Source organism: Anas platyrhynchos, chromosome 28 (genome assembly GCF_047663525.1).
Source record: "Anas platyrhynchos isolate ZD024472 breed Pekin duck chromosome 28, IASCAAS_PekinDuck_T2T, whole genome shotgun sequence".
NCBI classification, from domain to species: domain Eukaryota; kingdom Metazoa; phylum Chordata; class Aves; order Anseriformes; family Anatidae; genus Anas; species Anas platyrhynchos.
The window spans coordinates 1287051-1305902 of NC_092614.1; the positions used below are offsets into that span (position 1 = coordinate 1287051).

Here is an 18852-nt window from a genome sequence, read left to right on the forward strand (position 1 = left end):
CCCCCGAGCCCACCACCCTTTATGGGGAGCCCCCTTTTTAATATATTTTTGGCTGGGGGAGGTAGAGGGGCTGCGCAGCTGCAGGGAGGGGGCTCAGAGGGGGTCCGGGGGGGGTCCCACCGGTAACCCCGGAGGGAGGCACCGCTCCCGGGGGTGGGGGGGGGACCGGGGCCGCTTCCCACGGCGCATCCCGGGGTCGCCGCATCCCGGCCAGGACCCGGCGGAGCGGGGCGGAGTGGGGGGGGGTTGAGAAAAAGGGGAGGGGGCCGTTCCCGGGGCCGGCACCGACGGGAGGCGGCCGGGGGCGGCGGTGCCAGCTCGAGCCCTGCCCAGCTCCGGCTCCGGTTGGTGCCGTCGGAGCCGGGGGGCGCGGCCACGGCGGGGCCGGTGCCGGTAAAGCGGCGGAGCGGCAGAAGGGGGGGGCCACCCCGCAGGATGGAGGGCCACCTGGCGCGGTGCAAGATCGTGGTGGTGGGGGACACGCAGTGCGGCAAGACGGCGCTGCTGCACGTCTTCGCCAAGGATTGCTACCCCGAGGTGCGGCGGGGAGGTGGGGGGGGATGTTTTTTTTTGGGGTGGGGGGGACACACGACCGGGGCTCGGCTCGGCTCGGCTCGGCTCACCCTCCCTTCTCCTCCTCCTCCTCCTTCCCCCCCCCTTAGAGCTACGTGCCCACCGTTTTCGAGAACTACACGGCCAGCTTCGAGATCGACAAGCAGCGCACCGAGCTCAACATGTGGGACACCTCAGGTGGGCTGCCCCCCCCCTCCTCCCCGGGGGAAGGGGTCTCCAGTTGGGGGTGATGCTGCCCGGTCCTTGCTTGGGGTTTTTTGGGGGTCCTCTGTTCCCTCTGCTCCGTGCTGCTGTAGCCTTTTCCTCCCCCTCCTCCCCCCCCCCCGGGATGTTTCGGGGTTGGATTCGCATCCGTGCATCCCCGGCAGCGGTTGTGTAGGGCCACCGGTGAGCAGCAGCGAAACCAGTTTTGGGGTGGGAAGGAATGGGGAAACCAAGCGAGGTGCAGCCGAGAGGGGAGACCTCGCCTCGGAGAGGAATGTGCTGCGGGAACGCGCCGGCCTTTCATCACTCTGCTCCCCAACAGAGCTTCTGGGCTGCTTTTGTTTTTTTTTTTTTCTCCTCTTGTTTTGGCTTCGCCTCTTCGTCTGCATCCGCAGCTGCGATGCCGCGGGGAGCCCTAGGCACGGCTGCCCCGGCCCTCCGAGACCCTGCCCAAACTTCACGCTGCGTTTCTGGGGAGGGGTGAACCGCTTGGTGCAGAGCTAATAAAAATATTGGCCTTTTAATTTACCTCTGGCAACCTCCTCGGAGTGCTGTGTACACACGGCGCGGCTCGGTGCTGGGCTCTGCCAGCGTGCATCCATCGCAGGCTTGCTGATGCTCTTTCCCCATAATTTGTGGAGTCTTTATAGCAAATGAAGTCTTCTCGGTGCTCAAGAGCAACAGTAAATTAAAGCATGACCTCCGACTTTTCTATGCTCGTGTACACTCAAATTCCTCGCTCTAATTTTGCACCCGTCAAATTACAGCTGTAGGATCAGCAGAGGTCTACCTAGAGCAGTGGCTTTGCTGAGGCTTGGACGAGCTCTATCATGTAAAATGTGTTTGAGTCAGCTCTGGAGGCTTCCTGACCTGGGAGCCCTCACTTTTGCTGCTTTTATGCCCCGAGATAAAAAGGGATCTTTTGCTTTGCCTGCTGTGCTGCGAGCCCTGGCGATGCTGCCTCTCGGGGTGCTGGAGCAGGGGATGAGCCTCGGCTCCTGGAGCTTGGCAGGGTGCTGTGAGTGGAGCTCAGGATGGTGGCTGTGGGGTCGTTGCCTGCTGGATGGATCCTGCTGGGCTGGCGTGTCTGCGTGAAGCCCCTCAGGTGCGGTACCCGCGATGCTGCCCTGCTCTGACCCCGAGCACCCAACTCCCGGCACAGCGGGAGTCACCGGGGTGCATCTGGGCACAACCCCGGGGCTGGGACATCCCAGGGGGGGTCCAACCTGGGGGCTTCTGTGGCTGCTGGGAAGGGCCTGGGTGGGGAATCTTTGTTCATTGCTGCGCTGCTCTGCTCCGAGTGCCTGCATTTCACCTGAGGAACTTCACCTTTGGAGAGTGCGGAAGCGCGCTTGAGGCATTGTGTGTTTTTTAGGAATTCTCTGGAATAGTTGGCTTTGATCTTACAAGTCTTAAAAGAAAAGGACATGATGCAATGGCTTTAAAGCTGCGTATATGCATCTGATGCTGCTGTGCATTCATTTTTTACCCTTTTCAACAAAAGATATGAGTTTGTCTAGTGTTGATCTCTATAGCCAAGAGGACACGGACTTTGATTCTCTCTCCCTTCCCCTTATGTAAAACGTAAACCCTTTTTAACAGCTTTGCTGTGGATAGAGCTCAGTAGTTAGTTTTCCAGATCAATTCCCTTCTTTTGCAGCTCTAATTTTGAAATACACAGGAGCGGGTTCCTCAATAAACAGTCCTGCAAAGCAGCGCACGACAATTTCCTCCAGTAATCAAACTGACGTTTTTAGCTGCAGACTGCAGTCTGCTGCTGAATTTCCACCCTTCGGAGACGCTTGTAAACCGCAGCTTTTTGGTAAAAGAAGTTTTTGTGCAACGGAAAATTGAACCAGCTGAGCCGAAGGGATTCTGCGTGGCTTTAATTGCCCTCCTCGTGCAGGATGACAGGCGCTGGGGTGCGCTTTCCCTTGTCTCCGTGCTACCTGCTGCCTCTTTTTAGCAGCTTCGCAGCCAGGGGCTCATTGTTTGTGTTAAATTCCACCCCAGCGGGAGCGGGAAGGGAGGCGCTGGGAATCCGCTCCCCTCCTTCTGTCAGGATCAGCCTTTACATCTTAAACACTCGCCACCTCTTAGATAAGTAATTGGAGCTGCAGGTCTCCAGGAATCAGCAGGCAGATCTGGGGACAGGGGGAGCTGAGTGTTGATTCCTTCCCTCTGCAGCCTCGGTGGCGGTGGTTAGCGGCTCTGGAAGCTGCACGGGGTGAGCTGAGCATCGCCCAGGCATGGGGGTGAGGGCAGGTACCCCAGAAAACTGCCGTGCTGCAGCGCTCCCAGCCCACCTGGCTGCTCCCAGGTCCTCTCGGTACTCCCCTCAAACTGGGATGTTGTCTCCTCCTGGGATGTGTAGCACTGGCTGGGGTTGGGAAACGCCGCCTTTCAGCCTGAATTTGCCCCTCCTGTGATGTTAGCAGATGGCAGGCGGGCTGGAAACCTAATTAGAGAAACCTTGCCACTGGGAGGGCAGGAGTGATGGGGAACCAAATGGCTCCCACATTGTACTGGGACCCTGGATTTCCTCGAAGTGTCTTGTGACCATTTGCCCATTGATTAGTTTTTCCAAGGCTGGAGGGTGACTCTGGAGACTTCCCAGCACTGGGACTCCTCCTTGATAAGGGTGCCCTGCTTGGAGAGGGCAAGTGCAGGCTCTCCATGCCTGCTGAATTGCCTTGTGTCCAGGTGTCTGTCAGGGAGAAAAGTGAGGCAATCATGAGCCTGACCCTTCAGCATTCCCCTGCAGGTGCTGCTTGCACTTTGGATTTCTCCTTTTTGAAGTCAGTCCCACCTCCAGGCCCAGTGTGAGAGCGCAGTTCCTCCAAGTGCCATTTTCCAGTGCGCTGGGGATGTCCCATCCCTCCCTTCCCCCTGAAAGCCCGCTCTCCCTGCCATTTCCTAAAGCCTCCGTTAAAAAGCAATTTGACATCTCGGTGTGCGAGAGCGGGTTGTGGAGGAGACAGGGTTTGGGCTCTGAAGGGCTCCTCTCATCGGCCATGTGGAGGACGCGGTGCTTCGCCGCCCTGCATGTCCCCATTCTGGCAAATTCTTTTCTGTTGACCCAACAGCGCTTGACAGAGAAACAACTTCTCTGCACGGCTCTCGTGGAGGTGTGGGGAAGCACCAGTCCGACCAGATGCCTGCTGGCTGGGGAGCGCTGCTCCCAGGGGGTGCCCCTGCGAGGTGCGGGCCGGGCAGGCTGGCTTCCGAGCGATGCGCCAGCTAATTCCCCATGTGAGCAGCACCTTTTGCTGGTTTGCCTTTATTTAATTTTTTCCCTGGTGCGCTTTTTGCTAATGCACTGTTATTCATTTTTCTGCACCTTTTGCTGGTGCAGGACCTGGTGCAGAGGAGAGGTGTCTGTGCCAGTGGCTTACGGGGCTGGTGCTGTGTGTGTGTGCTCATTGCCATCTTCCAAAGCTGCTGGAGAGGACTTTTGTCCCCTCTGAGCACTGCCGTTCACCTCGACCTGCCCCAGTTCAGCAGTGCCTCTCTGCCCACTCCGTGCTGCAGCTCACGGCGGGGGACTCGCACGGCTGCCAGTCTTTTGCTGGGACTTGTGTCTCTTAAGCAGATGCGCTTTCAAGACAAGAATAACACTGGGAGTCGCTAATCCCTCCCCGCCTCCCTCTTTGCCTGAGCTCAGCAAACAGGCTGCCTTGGTAGGGCTGTGTGGGAACCACCAGGCTCCGATAACAGCCCCTTCGTTAGGGGAACTACCCAGGAATGTTGATGAGATTAGAGAGCTGAAAGGGGCTGACTTTAGCAATGGCATCTCCATGGATGCTGGGACCGGATTCCCAGCGCGCGGCTCCGGGATTGCCATGGCTGCCTCTTCCCAAGAGCAAGAGCAAGCTCAGCCTTGGGAAGGGTTCAATGCCACGGGCACTCTGAGGCAGAGAAAAATGTGGAGCTGCCCTTTCCCTACCAAAATAGCTCCTCCCATGCTCCCCGTTGAGGCTGGGAGCCTCAAACCGGCATACTTGTCTTCTGCCTCAGCACAAAGACATAGTTAAGCCTAAAAATATGTGCAGCTGGGTCACATTCTCAGGCAGGTCAGGAACCAGTCGGACAGAAGTTGAAAGAGTTGCAGCAGAAACGGCAGCAGAAATGCTTACGCCGGAGTGGGTGGAGGCTGGAGCTGAGGAGATGTGACATGATGGGACAGGACAGGACAGGACAAGACACGAGAGTCCCTGGGGGACTGTCGGGCCGGGCTGGGCATGGTGCGGGTGCTGCAGTGCTGCGTGGCACAGAGATGAAGGCTCCTGTGCCTCCCTGCAGCAAGGCAGCATCCATCCCTTGTCTCCCAGACCCTTTTGGGGTCCTGGGGGGATCCTGGGACTGTTTTAACACCCATCAAGCAGCAGCTCCTTAGCCAGGTGGTCACATAAACCAATTTGCAGAAGATCCCCGGAGGAGGGACTCTTGGCACATGGTGGCTCGCCTTTCCAATAGCTGTCACCAACTTGGCACCTGGGTGCCCCTCATGGTGCCTTGGGGACGCTGCTGGGGACCCTTGGTAGCGGGGACAACACCAGAGGAGCCGGTCGGTGCTGTGCCCCCGGCCCTGTGCTTGCGGTGGGGACCTGGGCGCAGCTTTCCTCCTGCCCCAGATCCCAAAGATAAGATCAGCACCCGATTAAACGTCACGCGTGTACAGGCCCAGCCTTCCCTGTGGGGAGAAACCTTATCTGGCAGACGAGCAGCCGGGGAGGGATCTGCTGCTTGTGCACAGCAAACTGGAAATGTGCAGCATTGCATAAAGATAATTGTGCTCGCTCAACCCTCGGCTGCGTTCCCCAAAGCACGTGGTGGCTGGGCTGTGGGAATCGCTTGCCACTCCTAGTCCTTGTTGTATCCTGTAGAAGGGGTTCCAGGCAGCCTGTGGCAATGCCAGCCGCCCTTGTGATGTGCCGAAAGGGCTAAGAAGGAACTTCTGGTTCCCGTTTGCCTCTCATGTCGGCTGCTGGTTCCCAGTGTCATCCCCAGGAGCTTTGTGTGGAGCCAGGGCCGGGCACTGGGGCTGTGCTCCCGTCCCAGGACGTGGTGGTGCTGCCCTGGAGAGGCCACTGGGGACTTCACCAGGGAACCTCCACCGCTGCCTCCAGATCACCACTGTGAGGGTCTGCAGAGGGGCCCAGAAATGTCACCTCAGCCCCTCCAAACACCCTTCCCTTCATCCTGACCACGTCCATTCTGAAGAAACGCCAGCTGGGCTGCTTAGCAATCTGCTGTTGTTGTTTTTTGTGTGTGTGTGTGCGTGCATCACAAGAGCGAGGTGCAGAGGTTAATTGTCCAAGCTGGTTAGCTGCTGTTGCAGTCATGCACTTTCCAGACGATTGCTTGCTCCATGTCATGGAACCGTTTCCTCCTCTCCTGGACTTAAGAGGTTTGCGGTCGCGTTGCACAAGCAAAGAAACATCGCGGCGCAGCCATCAGGAAAGCTTCCATCAGAGTCCTGGGGTGACGGCCGTGCTGTCTGATCCATGTCCCTCACAGATCTGCGCTGTGGGGCTCCCTCTGCTGCTTTTTGTCCCCCTCCAGCTTGGGTGGGATGCCCCATGTCCCCTTTTGGCCACCTCCCCTGTGGCAGGCAGAGCTTCGTTCCTCTGGCAAAGGGTAAATCCTTTCTGAACCCTTGCCCGTGAGGAGGGCAGAGCCCCTCGTTGTGGCACAGCCCGTCCTTGGAGGGGCTTCTGGAGGGGCCGGGCTGCTGAAAGCTCTTTGGAGATGATGGAAATGGCCCCTCCGGGAGAGAAACCACTGCTGGCTTTGCCTTGCTGTGCTGCTGCTGCAACACAAGAGAGCTTGGTGCTGGCCAGGACACTTCATCAGCCTGGCACGTCACAGCCTCGCTGTGTGGTGGGGGCTGGCCCAGTTGCGGGTGTTTGACTCTGTTTCACTCGGCCTCGCGCTCCCTTCAGTCTCTAATGTCACTAATTACTTCTGCCTTTGGATCTGTGACCCCTGGGTTGTTGGGTCCTGGCTTCGGCCCGCGGTGCTGTCAGCGCCGCTGTTGTGTCTTGGGGTTTGTCAGCAGGGCTTTAATTCCTGCCTCTTCCCCTCGTCGCTGGGACAGACTCTACCGAGCACTGCGTTAGTGTCAGAAATGTAGAGCTCATGGGTCTTTGGAAGCGAGTGGTGGTCCTCCAGCAACCCCTTGTTGAAGGGGTCTGGGGGGGGTCTGTGGTGGCTGAAGTGGTGGATTTGGGGTCTGGCTGCCCTGTATAGGATCCGTGTTCTGGCTCGGTCACCTCCTGAAGCTGCATCATCCCAAATGGGTGTCCCGTCCTCCTCCGGAGAGCTCCTGCACAGAGTCTGTGACCTGCCTGGTTCCCAGCGGTGCTGGCTGGGCTTTTGTAGGGCCAGGCTGAGCTGAGTGACCATGGAATAACAATTTCTTTCATAGTCTGTCCCCAGGAGGATAAATGGATGGGGCATGACCCTTGGGGCTGTTTAACTGCTGCTCTCAAGAGATCCCTGAGGCTGAATTCCTCTTTTCCCCTCTACTGCAAACTCTGCCATTGTTTCCTTGGGCTTATTTCCCCTTTTGCAGCAATGGGGAAATATTTCTGGGTGACTCCGTGCCCTCTCGTTGCATCTGCAGAGGAAATGGCAGCTCTGAAGCATCCCGGGTGTCTCGGAGAAGCAGCTGGGATTTTTGCAGGCTCACCATGGGGACTGGGCTCTTTCCTTGCCCAGGGTGTCTGGGACAGCTGCCACTTCTGTCTCTCCCATTCACTGTCAGGTTTTCAATCCAGCATTTTTATGCTTTGCCCCCCGGGAGGAGACAATAGCTGGGCTGTTCCGTGGGACATGCGCCTTTCTCATGCAGATGCGCTGCCTGCACGTGGGGTGGGGAGCCCAGGGATGCCCCCCTCCCCAATTCAGCCTCCCTGGAGGGGCTGGGGAAGGGGCAGGGGTGAGGGGCACCGCTGCCCACCCGCTGCAGCCCCCATCACAGCTTCCTGCACCCACTGCAGTGGGGTTATTCCTCCTGTGCGAATGGCGCAGACGTACCTCTTTGGTCTTAAAGGTGTGGTATAAATAAAATAAATTATTATTATTAACACCTTCATCATCATCTGCCCTGGCAGAGGAGCAACTAATCATGGAAGCCGTCAAATTCACCGGCACCTTGTGTAATATTAACGTGCCTGGGGGAACTCCCATGGGGAATGCCCATGGGGATGGGTCGGGAGCTGCCCTGGTCCCACCCTGCCCAGCCTGAGGAGGTGGGAAGGGGGCTCGGAGCCATGTCCCTGCGTGCACAGCCCCTGCCTGCAGCAAGCAGTCACCCAGATAAATTTCCCTGCAACACAAGCCACGTGGAGATGCGAATTGCCAGCCAGAAAGCCCTGCAGAAGCTGCTGGGTTCCTGGGGATAAAGCTTTGGCTGAACCAGGCTTTGTTTCAGGGACTCCAGAAAGCCGGGCAGGATTTCTGCTTCCTTCTGCAAGGGACATTCTTGGCACTGCGGGCGGCACGGGGAGCGAGCCCTCTGAGACAAGTGAGATGCTGAAAAATTTGGCCTTGGCAGCGCCCTGGCGTGCTCAGCACGAGCTGCCGGGGGGCTCCTTGCGGGTTTGCTCTCCTGGTTTGCAGCGCGCTATTGTGGGCTGGGGGGTGCCCGTGTGGGGAGGCTCGTTATCTCCCGGAACAGCTAATAAGGAACAAATGAAGATGAACGCCGGGTTGGTATGGATGAAACAGCAAATTTCAGTCCTCTGCCTGACAGCAGCGTCCCCGGGTCCCAGCGCCAGGCACTCGGAGGGGCTGCCAGCTGATAAGAAAGAGGAGCTATTCACGGCTGCACCCGCCCCTGAATTTCAGACAATTATTTTTAAGCTGTTTTTGGTGGCTGGCTCGCTCCAGTTTTCTCTCTTTAATCACGAACAGATGCACATAGGTCCTGTTTCTTGCAAACCTGGGTGCCAAGTGGGAGAATGACTCATACAGCACAGGAAGGCTGGATCTGCAGGCACACGAGCCTTGGGTGCCTGTGTGTTCGGAGGTGCCAGACTGCGGGGCTCTAGGGTGTCTTGCTGGAAGAGCTGAAAGGCATCGAATCGATAAAGCCAGACACCTGGAGTTGTGGGAACCGAGGCTTTTGTGTTTGGGTTGTGTTTTTAATTGCTGTGCTTGATGACAAAGTAATAGAGGCAAAAGCTAGGAAAATAATCAACCAAGGAGAATTCCCTGATTCAGCAGAGACATCTCCAAAGAAAGCTGAGGGCGGTGGGATTCTGGAGCTCAGCAGCTTCCCAGCAGTGCCGGACACACTGACCACGCTGAGCATCGGTCTCCTGGGGTGGGGAAGGGCCATGAGCACTGGTGTTTTTCAGCTCTCAGAGCTGGGTTGAGCTACCAGTGATGGTGCCGGGGCCGTTCCTGCACCCCAGAGCTGGGAGCAGCAAGTTAAAGCACAGGGGGGCGATTCTGGGCTCATGGAGCAAACGATGCTCTCGAACCGGGGCAGCTCTTCCCTCCCCTCCTCCTGCCAGCACCAACCTGGGGGGTTTGGGTTTTGTTCCAGCAGCTGCTGGGTGCTGGCCCTGTGTGTCCTGGCACTGGTCTGGGGCTCATGGGACAAGTGGGGACCAGAGAGGGGCCACGCTCCAGGCGCTGCAGGCTCTGCGCCGGCGGAGCCGGTGACGTGCCGAAGGAAGCAGCAGGTTGCTACGATACAGTTTGCCGTAGCAATGTCTGCGCTGAAAGGAGCCAAAACCACCTCTACAAAAGGAGCATTCCTGGGCTGGGAGGGGGGCGGATTTATCTGCAGTGTTTATGTAAAGCGGAGGAGCTGCAGGGAGAGGATGCGCGTGGGAACAACGCTTCCCTCCCGCCTGGGGCAGGGGCAGAGCCTGGGGCAGATCCCCTGGTGTGCATGGGGAAAGGGCATGGCTCCGATAAAGGGTCTGGCAGTTTTAAGCAGGCAGAGCCGTGCTGGATCTCACATCCCACCCGGCAAATATGCACTGTGAAGGAGACTGCAGGCTCAGTCCAAACGGGAGCTCGGTGCTGCCTTGGAAAGCAGCCGCTGCTTTGCTGGGCTCGGGGTCACCTCGCCCACGGGATGGGGCGGCTCATGGGTGCCAGTTTTGCCCGTCACGAGCTGAAGCATCCTGAGCGCGAAGCAAGGTCAGAGGTCTCCAGGGCCCCTCCTGCATCCTCCATCCCTGTGCTTGTCGAGGCACCGCAGGCGCTGGCTCGTCCCCGTGCACGGAGAGTGACTTTCCCTCGAGGAAGAGGGCCGGGCTCTGCAGAGGTCGCAGCCTGGTTCTGCTGTGCTGGATCCCGCTGCTTCTCTTCCCGGGGACTTTGCAGGGACAAAGAGCCAAGCTGGGGCTTCTCCCGTTGATGGGTGCCAGGGGTGCAGGTGCCCCTGCTGCAGCAGCACGGCAGGGTGCAGCTGGGTGACCCCACAGCTGGGTGTCCCCACAACTGGCTTTGCTGCGAATCCCAAAACACATCAAGTGCTGGGTGCTTGGAGATGCCAGTGGTGGCTCTCCCCAGCATCCTGCTATGAGCTTGGCACGGGGAGGGCGAGCGGCCGGACCCCACGGCAGGGAATCCACCCGTCCTCCTCTGATGCCACCCCCGGCAGATTCCCGTCCTCCTGGTGACACCGGCCACCATCACTCGTGGTCCTTCAGGTGCTGACCTCCAGCACGGGGCCGTGGGACGTGGGCTGGGTGCTGCACCCTGTGCCGGGCTGGGAAGCGCGGGGCCGGATCCTTCCCGTGGGGCCGGGGCAGGAAACGCCTCCGGTGCCCCCAGTCTGCTTCCGAGGAGGCCGATCCAACAAGGAGCCCGGTGTCTCTGCTTCCCCTTTTCATAAATAAGCAGCTGTTTCTCATCCCCGCAGGAAGTTTGAGCCATTGTAAAGCCAAATATAAAACCGAGAGAGTGTTTTTAAGCAGCGATGAGCTGATTGCTCCATTACTGGTTAGTGAGGCATTTACAATCACGCACAGAATGCGCTTCAAATAAAAACATTATGGGACAAAGGCTTTAATGCCTGAAATTCCCAGTGAAGGTGCGTGTGTGTGTGTGTGTGTGTGTGTGTGCGTGGCAGCACTGTGCAGGATTCAGCCCGGGCTCTCTGCCTGCTCACTGAGAAATCCTGCAGAATACAGAATCATCCCCTCCAATTTACAGCTTGCTCACCACCAAATCCTGGCACATCTTTCATGCACCAAAAAAAAAAAAAAAATCTGCCTGATATTTTCCAGCATAAATCCAGCAAAATGCAGGGTGTTTTTTTGTTGTTGTTGTTTGTTTGTTTTTTACCTGTCTTAAACTCTCGCAGTCTTTGTGAGCAAGCTCCCCTGTATAAAGACATCAAGAGAGGGTAAAAAATAGCAGCAGCCTTCCTCGTGGCCTGCCTTCTCTCAGCTACACCTTCCTGCCCTTCCTACAACAGCAACTGCATGACAAGTGACGGGATCAGTGTGCAAGCGGTGGAGGGAGGCATGTGCTGCTCTACGGCACCACAGCCCTTTCCTTTCCTTTTTCCAAGCTCCCTTCCCTTTCTCTTGCTTGCCAGGTGCTCACATGTGCTGATGGCTCCAGTCCTAAGGGACCTGTGGGGACCACTGGGGCTCCTCTCCTGCCCCGCCGGTGTGAGAAACAAACTTGTGGTTTTGCAATAGGTGTTTTTGCAGTGGAAAATCCCACTAACCTTGCGTATTCAAAAGTGATTGTGCAGGCATGACAGTGGCATCGCAGCGGGGGGTATGTTAAGCAGATAAGGGGAAGGTCCCGCTGTCCCAAAATAAGGAGGATAGCTGAGAAAAACAGGATGAGAAGTGCGAAATCGGGAAAAACAAAAATCACGGGTCCTTTAGTCACAAGAGAAGGAAAAAAAAAAAAAGGAAAAGGAGAAATTAACGGTTGGTCAAATCAAATTGTAGCTGTGGTATTCAGCCAGTGAGGAAACGGGGGGGAAATCGGGTGTTGGGTACTAGGAGATATGAGGTTAGGATAAAGTTTTACTGGGACGCCCAGCATTGCGATCACGGATAAAACAGCTTCCCAGAAGGTCCTGTCGGAAGAAAATGACTGTGATTTTTCTCGCATTGGGTAGCGAGCAGCCCGTGGATGGCACTTGGCTGCTCACCACTCTCCTCTCCGCAGGCTCAGCCTACTACGACAACGTGCGGCCCTTGGCGTACCCGGACTCGGACGCGGTGCTCATCTGCTTCGACATCAGCCGCCCCGAGACCCTGGACAGTGTGCTCAAGAAGGTGAGTGCCCACTGGGTCCGGGCTGCTGGGATGGAGCCCCGGGGTTTTTGCCTCCAGGGCAAAAAGCTCCCTTGGCTGGAGTTCTCCTGCGGGTGCTGCCCGTGGGCTGTAGTGGAAAGTGAGGGATTTCCCCCTGCAGGGAGCCCCGTGAGCGATGCAGCCCATGGCAGCGCACTTGTGGGGTCTGCCTGTGTGCACACATGAAATAGGGGGGCAGGGAGAGATGTAGGGCATCGGTTCTGCTCCTCGTGAAGCCCCCGGGGAGCGGCGTGCATCCCTCGCCGTGCTGGGAGAGGGAAGCGGCCCCTGGTGCCAGCAGGGAGCTTGTTTTGCTGGCTGTCCCCTCAGTTTGGCCTCTGCCCCCTCCCAAAAAAAGGCAGCAATCGGTTCCCTGCAGCTCGCCAACGGGAACATTGAGCTGTGGCACCGAACTTCAGGTTGTGCTGAAGCATTGGCCTCCTCCTCAGCTGCTGGCGGGGCTGGGAGGTGGCTCTGGGGACAAGGGGACAAGGAGACAAGGGGACAAGGGGAAAGGACCCTCGGGGTGGCTCGCCCAAGGCACCCAGCTTGGGGACGAGCACCTTTCATGGGGCTGGAAGCTTTCGCTGCTCGACTTGGGAGCCAGCAGGACGAGAGCACAGGCAAATCGCCCGTCCCCTAATGAGATGCAAGCCCACCAGTAATTAGTGGGGTTTGGGCTTTATCGATGGCTCTGCACGCTCCTCATGCGAGCCTGCTCTGCTTACTGCAAGGTCTTCCCCGTGCAGCCTCGCAGCTGCTCCCAGCACCGTTAGCAATGCATTTCTGATACGGTGACTTAAATTAAGCCCTGAATCACAGGGGATTTCTTAAGTGTCTCCGAGCAGATGCCTTGTTTCCTTTGGTGCAGGCTCACAGCCTCTGGAGGCGAGGTGAATTCCTAAGGCACCATGAAGTTGAAATGGGTTTTAGCTGCCGTTATCAGGCGAATGAGGAGAATAACTCTCCCTATTCAAGCCATGGGCAAACATGCTGGTTCAGCAGGGGAAATTTTTATTATTGTTGCCCTTCTGCTGCCTGGCTCGCCTGTATGGTTGAAGGAAAGGAGCCGCCTGGGAGCAAACAGCATCTCCTTTCACACAAAGGTGTTCAAGGAGTGGCACCTCTGCTCTGACACGGCCGGGTGGTGCAGCAAACCTCGGCACGGCGTCGGTCGTGTGAGAAGAGGGTCACGTCTCCGTCCATAGCCTAGGGACCCCGTTACAGACAGCCTGCTGAGAACAGACCCTACAGCTCCATTTCTGCAGGGATTTTCATCCTTCGGGTGAATGAGGGTGTTTGAATTCCTGCTCCAAAGGAACTGCAGCATCCCTTTCATGCGGCTTTGTTGGGGCACGCTGCTGAGGCAGTGGGGACACGTGGCATTCCTGGCAGACTGTGTCCCCAGCAGGGAAGGGGAAGAGCTTTGGGAGCATCGAGCTGAGCCCTTGCCTTTGTCATCTCAACCTCGGCTCCTCTGCAGGCTGTCAGCACTAAGCGGAGCCTCTGCTACAGCCGAGCACCTTCTCTCTCTTGTCTCCGCTGCAGTGGCAAGGGGAGACTCAGGAGTTCTGCCCCAACGCCAAGATCGTGCTGGTGGGCTGCAAGCTGGACATGAGGACGGACCTGAACACGCTGCGGGAGCTTTCCAAGCAGCGCCTCATCCCTGTCACGCACGAGCAGGTGGGTTTCGGCGGCCACCTGTCCCCGCAGGGCTCGGCGGGTGCTGGGGACGTTCCCTGGGGACCTCCTAGGGCAAGGAGGCTCAGCACCAAAGGACCCGCTGTGGGTTTTGGGAACTGCTGCGGGGACACGGGCTCCGGAGCTGCGCCTTGGCTGTGCCAAAATGGTGACAGTCCTGGAGAGGGGGCTCCGGGAGGGAGCGGAGGATGCTCCTGGCAGGGTGCTGAGGTCCTTAACCCCCCATTTCTGTTCCTCCCCACCTCTCCGGGTTGTAGGGCAGCGCGCTGGCACGGCAGATCGGGGCGGTGGCGTACGCCGAGTGCTCCTCCAAGGTGTCGGAGAACAGCGTGCGGGACGTCTTCCACGTGACCACGCTCGCCTCCGTCAACAGGGTGCACAAGAACTTGAAGCGCTCCAACTCCAAGCGGGGACTGAAGCGGGCGTCACAGATGCCCGGCAGGACGGACTTACTGAACGACACGGAGATCAGGAAAGACCGAGCCAAGAGCTGCTCCATCATGTGAAAAACAGGGCTGTAAATAACGTGTGTGTGTTTTGTCCATTTTGTACAGTTAAGCGGCCAAGACCAGGGCACGGCGCTGGCTGCGGGAGCCAGCCTGCCTTTCCGAAGCCTTTCTCGGTCTCCGTAGGGCCGAGCAAAGGTCCCAGCTGCAAACCGGGGTGCGGGAGGCACCCCCCACCGCGGAGACCCCTGGGTCGGCTGCCGCTGTGCTGATTGCTTGGGGTAAAGGAACCACTTGGCAGAGGAGCGTTCGGGTGCTGCGAGGTCCGCGGTCGGGTGGAACAGAGCAAAAGGGAGCGATGCTGCGTGCGTGCCGCCCTCCCGTCCCCACGGCCCAGCCTCCGGGTGATGATACACGGATGGCACGGGGTAGGGGGGGCTCGGTGGGACCTGGGCTGGAGGCTGGGAGGGGGGAACTGCGAGCAGCAGGAGGATCAGGGATGGTCCTCTTTCCATCTGCCTTTAGAAGTGGTGTTTGAGCTGGTGCTGCCTGCAGCTGGGCTGGACGGGGAGCCCCCAAGGAAGGTGCAGGGCTGGGGGAGGCTCCTAAACGTGGTGAGGCACCACAGCAGGCCCCCTCCTGCAGAGAATGTAGATAGGCATCCCTTCTCATGGTGCTCTAGATACTTGAACTCCCATCAAACTGCAGCGGCGTGGATCTGGCTGCAGGGTCTGTCCCCGTAGATGCATCCTGAGAATCGTGGTTCCCTTCAGCAAGCAAATGCCGCTTGGGAGCTGGTGGCCCAGCTGCTGCCAGCCTGGATCCTCAGCGGGCTGCTCCCTGCCGCGGGCAGGCACGCCACCAGGCCCGTGGCTTCCCCAAAAGCTGACTGCAATAACAGCCCATGTCCTGCTCCCCCGCCCGTTTCCAGCTGCAGATTGTGTTGCATGGTGCCGTGTTTGTCTGCTACAGGTACCCAAAAGGACTGTCCGCGTCCCTGCACCCCGGCCCCCGCCGTGGTAGCGGGAGGGCAGGTGCCCCCTGCCCCTCCTGCACAGCCTGCTGCTGCCAACACCTCTCATTGCTTCTGCTGCTGCCCTCTCTAAATGCCTTTGACTACAGTGTTAGCCTTGACCTAATGTCACATAGACACTTTATGGAAAAAAAAAAAAAACAAAAAAAATCTGCTCCATTGCCAGTTCCAGCTGTGTCAGTGGGCTACAGAAAACAAATAAACATCGTTGGAAAATGCACAGTGCTTGACTCCGTTCGTTTTTAATAGTCAAATAGTTATCCTCTCCAAAAGCCTTCCTGCCTAACTTCTGTTTGTATCCCCATGGCTCTCTCCAGCTCTTGAAATACACTCGTGCACACTTGAGCGGCAAATGCAGAGGCCTTAGCTGCGTGCAGTCATTTGGGAGTGAAAACACCTGCCTCGAACAACCTCTCACTCCATCCTGAATCCTCCGATACCAGGCAGCATTTGCAGCTTGTCTGTGCCCGATGCCCCCGTCCTCGCTGTGCCACGAGCTGCAAGCGAAGACGGTTTTTGGCTTAGTATTTTGCGTCTCCTCTCCCACCCAGGGCTCAGCCTTCAGCTGCATCGGGAAACTGGAGCGGCTGAGTTACCAGCACGAGAAAAGCCCAAGAGGTGACTGAATGCTCTTGTGCTTGATGCGAGGTGCAAGAAAAAAAGAAGGAACGGAGCAAGGTGCTATGCCAGGAGCAGCCCTCAGCACCTCCATTGCTTTCTCTTGCTCTGCAGTGTCCCCAGAGCCTTTATAACCACTGTTAGAGACCAAAGCCATGCCCCTGCTCCATCAGAAGCAACCGGTGGCTCACAAGCGGCACCACCAAGTCCTTTACCTGCACACGTTTGTCCTCATCGTTCTTGTGTTATAATTGCTGCCTTCCCTCTCTCCATGTAAGCACAGCTGTGTTTAGCAAGCACGTCTCCCCTTTCCTATCATCCAGCACCTTTTGGGCTCAGACCGCTATTGAATTTAATCTGTCTCTACAAATGCAGTTTCTGGTCCCCTGATGGGTTTAAGCTCCCGGTGGCTCTCTATTACCTCGATTGCTCACCCTAAAAGCAAATCTCCGGCAGCGGTCGTTGAGCCCGAGCTGGGAAACTGGGGATGGAAGGAGGGCAGGATGGCAGGACAGAAGGCCATCAGGACATCAGGATGGCAGGATGCTCACACCAGCCACTTGCCCTGCCTGTCCTGCTGTTGCCTGGTGGCTCCCCATCTGACCACGGCGCTTGCCGGTGTCCCTGGGCCACTGGTGGGGAAACCCAGCTCAGCCCTGGTGGCCCTGCCTGTTTGTTGCGCTGCAGCCACAGCTCTGCTTCACCTGCTGCTGAAGGCAATTTTCTTTCTACGTTGAACTTCCCAGGCTCTTGCTGCTCAAAAGGCCCTCGGGGATGGATCGTGGCAGTGTAAAGGCATGTCCCAGCAGCAGCTCTGCAAGAACCCGTCAGAATTAATGGCAGTCAAAGCCCCTCCAGAGACTAAAGCAAGTGAAACAGCCTCCAAGACCATTTATCATCAAGTAGCTGAGCAGGATCCTTGGACAGGGTGAAGCACAGACGTTAAAACCCACAGGGGTAAGCCCCTACATCCTCACTTCCCACCAGCAGGCTCCTTTCTTGCAGGCACGTGAGCATCGCTGCTGCTGCAGGTGGTTCAGATGCAAAACCCAGGGCAGCCAAAGGTATTTGGGGTTGCTGGCCCCTAAAGGAGGGGTTTTCCAGGAGCTGTGTCAGTGCATTCACTACTCTGCACGATACCCAAGGGATCTCTAAATGCTTGGGGCATTTGCCATGGTCTGCTTGGAGCATCGTGGTGCAAGCCTGGTTTGGGGCTACAGGAACGGGGCAGGACCTTTTGCTGAAAGATTCTGGTTCAGGTTGTGTGGGTTTATTTTCTGTACCGAAGGGAGATGCCGTTGCTGTCTCCCTGCTCTCCTCGGTGTAGCTCGAACTAGCTGGAAGCCAGCGGTATGAAAATAATGATATTGGAATGAAAGCGTTGTGTGCCCAGCTGCTTCTAGAACAGCCAAAAAAAGACTGAAATGAAAAAACGCACAGCAGCCAAGAAATGTGCATTCTGCCAGAGTGAACAGGACCAGAGCTCGGCTGCAGATCTTGCCAGAGCTGAGCTAGACGTGGAAAAGCACAGCCTGCTGCAACCTAATGAAAACCAAACCGTAGCTGCTGCCACGGCTGAGCTGAACCCACAGCACGCATCTGCCGCGCTCTCGCACGACCCGGACATCGAGTGTTTGAAGTCATCTTTGAAAGCCTGGGCTTCTGACTGCAGAGTGGGATCCATTCTGAGCAGCTGAGTGCCCCCATCCCCTCCTGGTCCCCTCCTAAGAGGACCACGAGGGCTGCTCCGTGCGGTCCCCATTCAGCACGCAGCTTAATATTCTGGCAGGCGCCTCTCCAGCGGCTCGCGGGGCTGTGAAGGGTGCTTGGCCTCCCACAGTGGCTCATTTACGCAGACTTTTCAAAGGAGCCCCTCTCCCTCTCTCTTTCCCCATCTCTAAAGAGGAATAAACAAGATAAAACAGGAAGCAAATTCAAAAGGAGCAGAGAAGAGGGGAAATACATAAAATAAAGTGAAAGGAGAGCTTCAGACCCACGAGAGACCAGATAAAGCCACGGTTGGGTCCCTGCTCCACCAAACCCAACCAGCAGCCTGCCTGCGAACAGTCAGGGAGATTTCTCTTTTATATATATGGCAGTAGATGGAAAAATAGATGATGAAAGTGGATTTTTTGTTTGTTTTCCTTTTTTTCTTTCTTTTTTTTTTTCCTTTTTAGCATGGGAACAGCTCCAAGGAAGCTGCTGGAGCTAATGGCAGGTGATTTGGGGATAAATAAAAGGCAACAAGATGCCCGTGCACAGGATGCGAGCGGCACCCGCCGCACCCATCCTTCTACAAAGCACCGGCTAATTCGATAAGTGCTGAGCACACGGAGCAACGCCATCTGCAGCAGGAGAAATCATCTCAGACCTGAGCGACGCAGCCCATGGGGTGAAGCTTTGGGGGGCAGAGGAGCCGGAGGTGCTGCCCCCGGAGCTGGCAGCAGCCGGGCACGTTCCTGGGGGGCTGCGGATGGGCCAGCCCCAAAAAAACGGAGCTGAGCAGGTGGGAGGAGTGGGACCGCAGCCTGAAAGCCAGAGCCAGCAAGCGACGGGGGACACGAGGCCTCTAATTAGCGCCTGCAGGAAAATGAATGAGCAGCGCTGCCAGTGCAGGTGTCCTGCCTGGAAAAGCGTCGCGGTAGGATGGGGAAGGGTGAGCAGGAGCTGCAGCATCTGGGGAAGGAGGCGGGTGTGCCCGACAGCCTTAACTCTCTCTTTACTCGTCTCACCAGGATCTTACCGCAGGGAATGGGCACGTCTCAGTGAGGCCAGTTGGGTCTGATAGGGCGAGACCCCGCTTATAGGAAAGGGGAGGATATCTTCACCAACAGACATCCCACAACAATTAATATCCAGTTATTAGGAACACCTGAGAGGTAAATGGATCCCTGGCTCCTCATTATGCACTGTCACCTCGTGTTACTGAGCTCCAGTATGGATCACTGGGATTTGCACGGCCCCGAGCTTGTAAATAAATGACTGTCGG

The 18852-nt window shown here is 57.3% G+C and overlaps 1 protein-coding gene across 1 annotated transcript; it reads left to right on the forward strand.

The window, feature by feature from the left end:
* Positions 1–349: 349 nt before the first annotated feature.
* RND2 (Rho family GTPase 2) lies at positions 350–15465 on the forward strand. The gene is made up of 5 exons (XM_027445598.3): positions 350–537; positions 663–750; positions 11938–12047; positions 13614–13748; positions 14024–15465. The coding sequence occupies exons 1-5, from the start codon at positions 436–438 to the stop codon at positions 14270–14272; spliced, it is 684 nt and encodes a 227-aa protein (XP_027301399.1). The 5' UTR covers positions 350–435; the 3' UTR covers positions 14273–15465.
* Positions 15466–18852: the final 3387 nt, after the last annotated feature.

Coding starts and splice junctions, on each gene's coding strand:
- RND2 (XM_027445598.3), top strand. CDS start 436: ATGGAGGGCCACCTGGCGCGGTGCAAGATCGTGGTGGTGGGGGACACG. Junction 538..662: donor CCAAGGATTGCTACCCCGAG/GTGCGGCGGGGA, acceptor CCCCCCCCTTAG/AGCTACGTGCCCACCGTTTT. Junction 13,749..14,023: donor TCCCTGTCACGCACGAGCAG/GTGGGTTTCGGC, acceptor TCCGGGTTGTAG/GGCAGCGCGCTGGCACGGCA.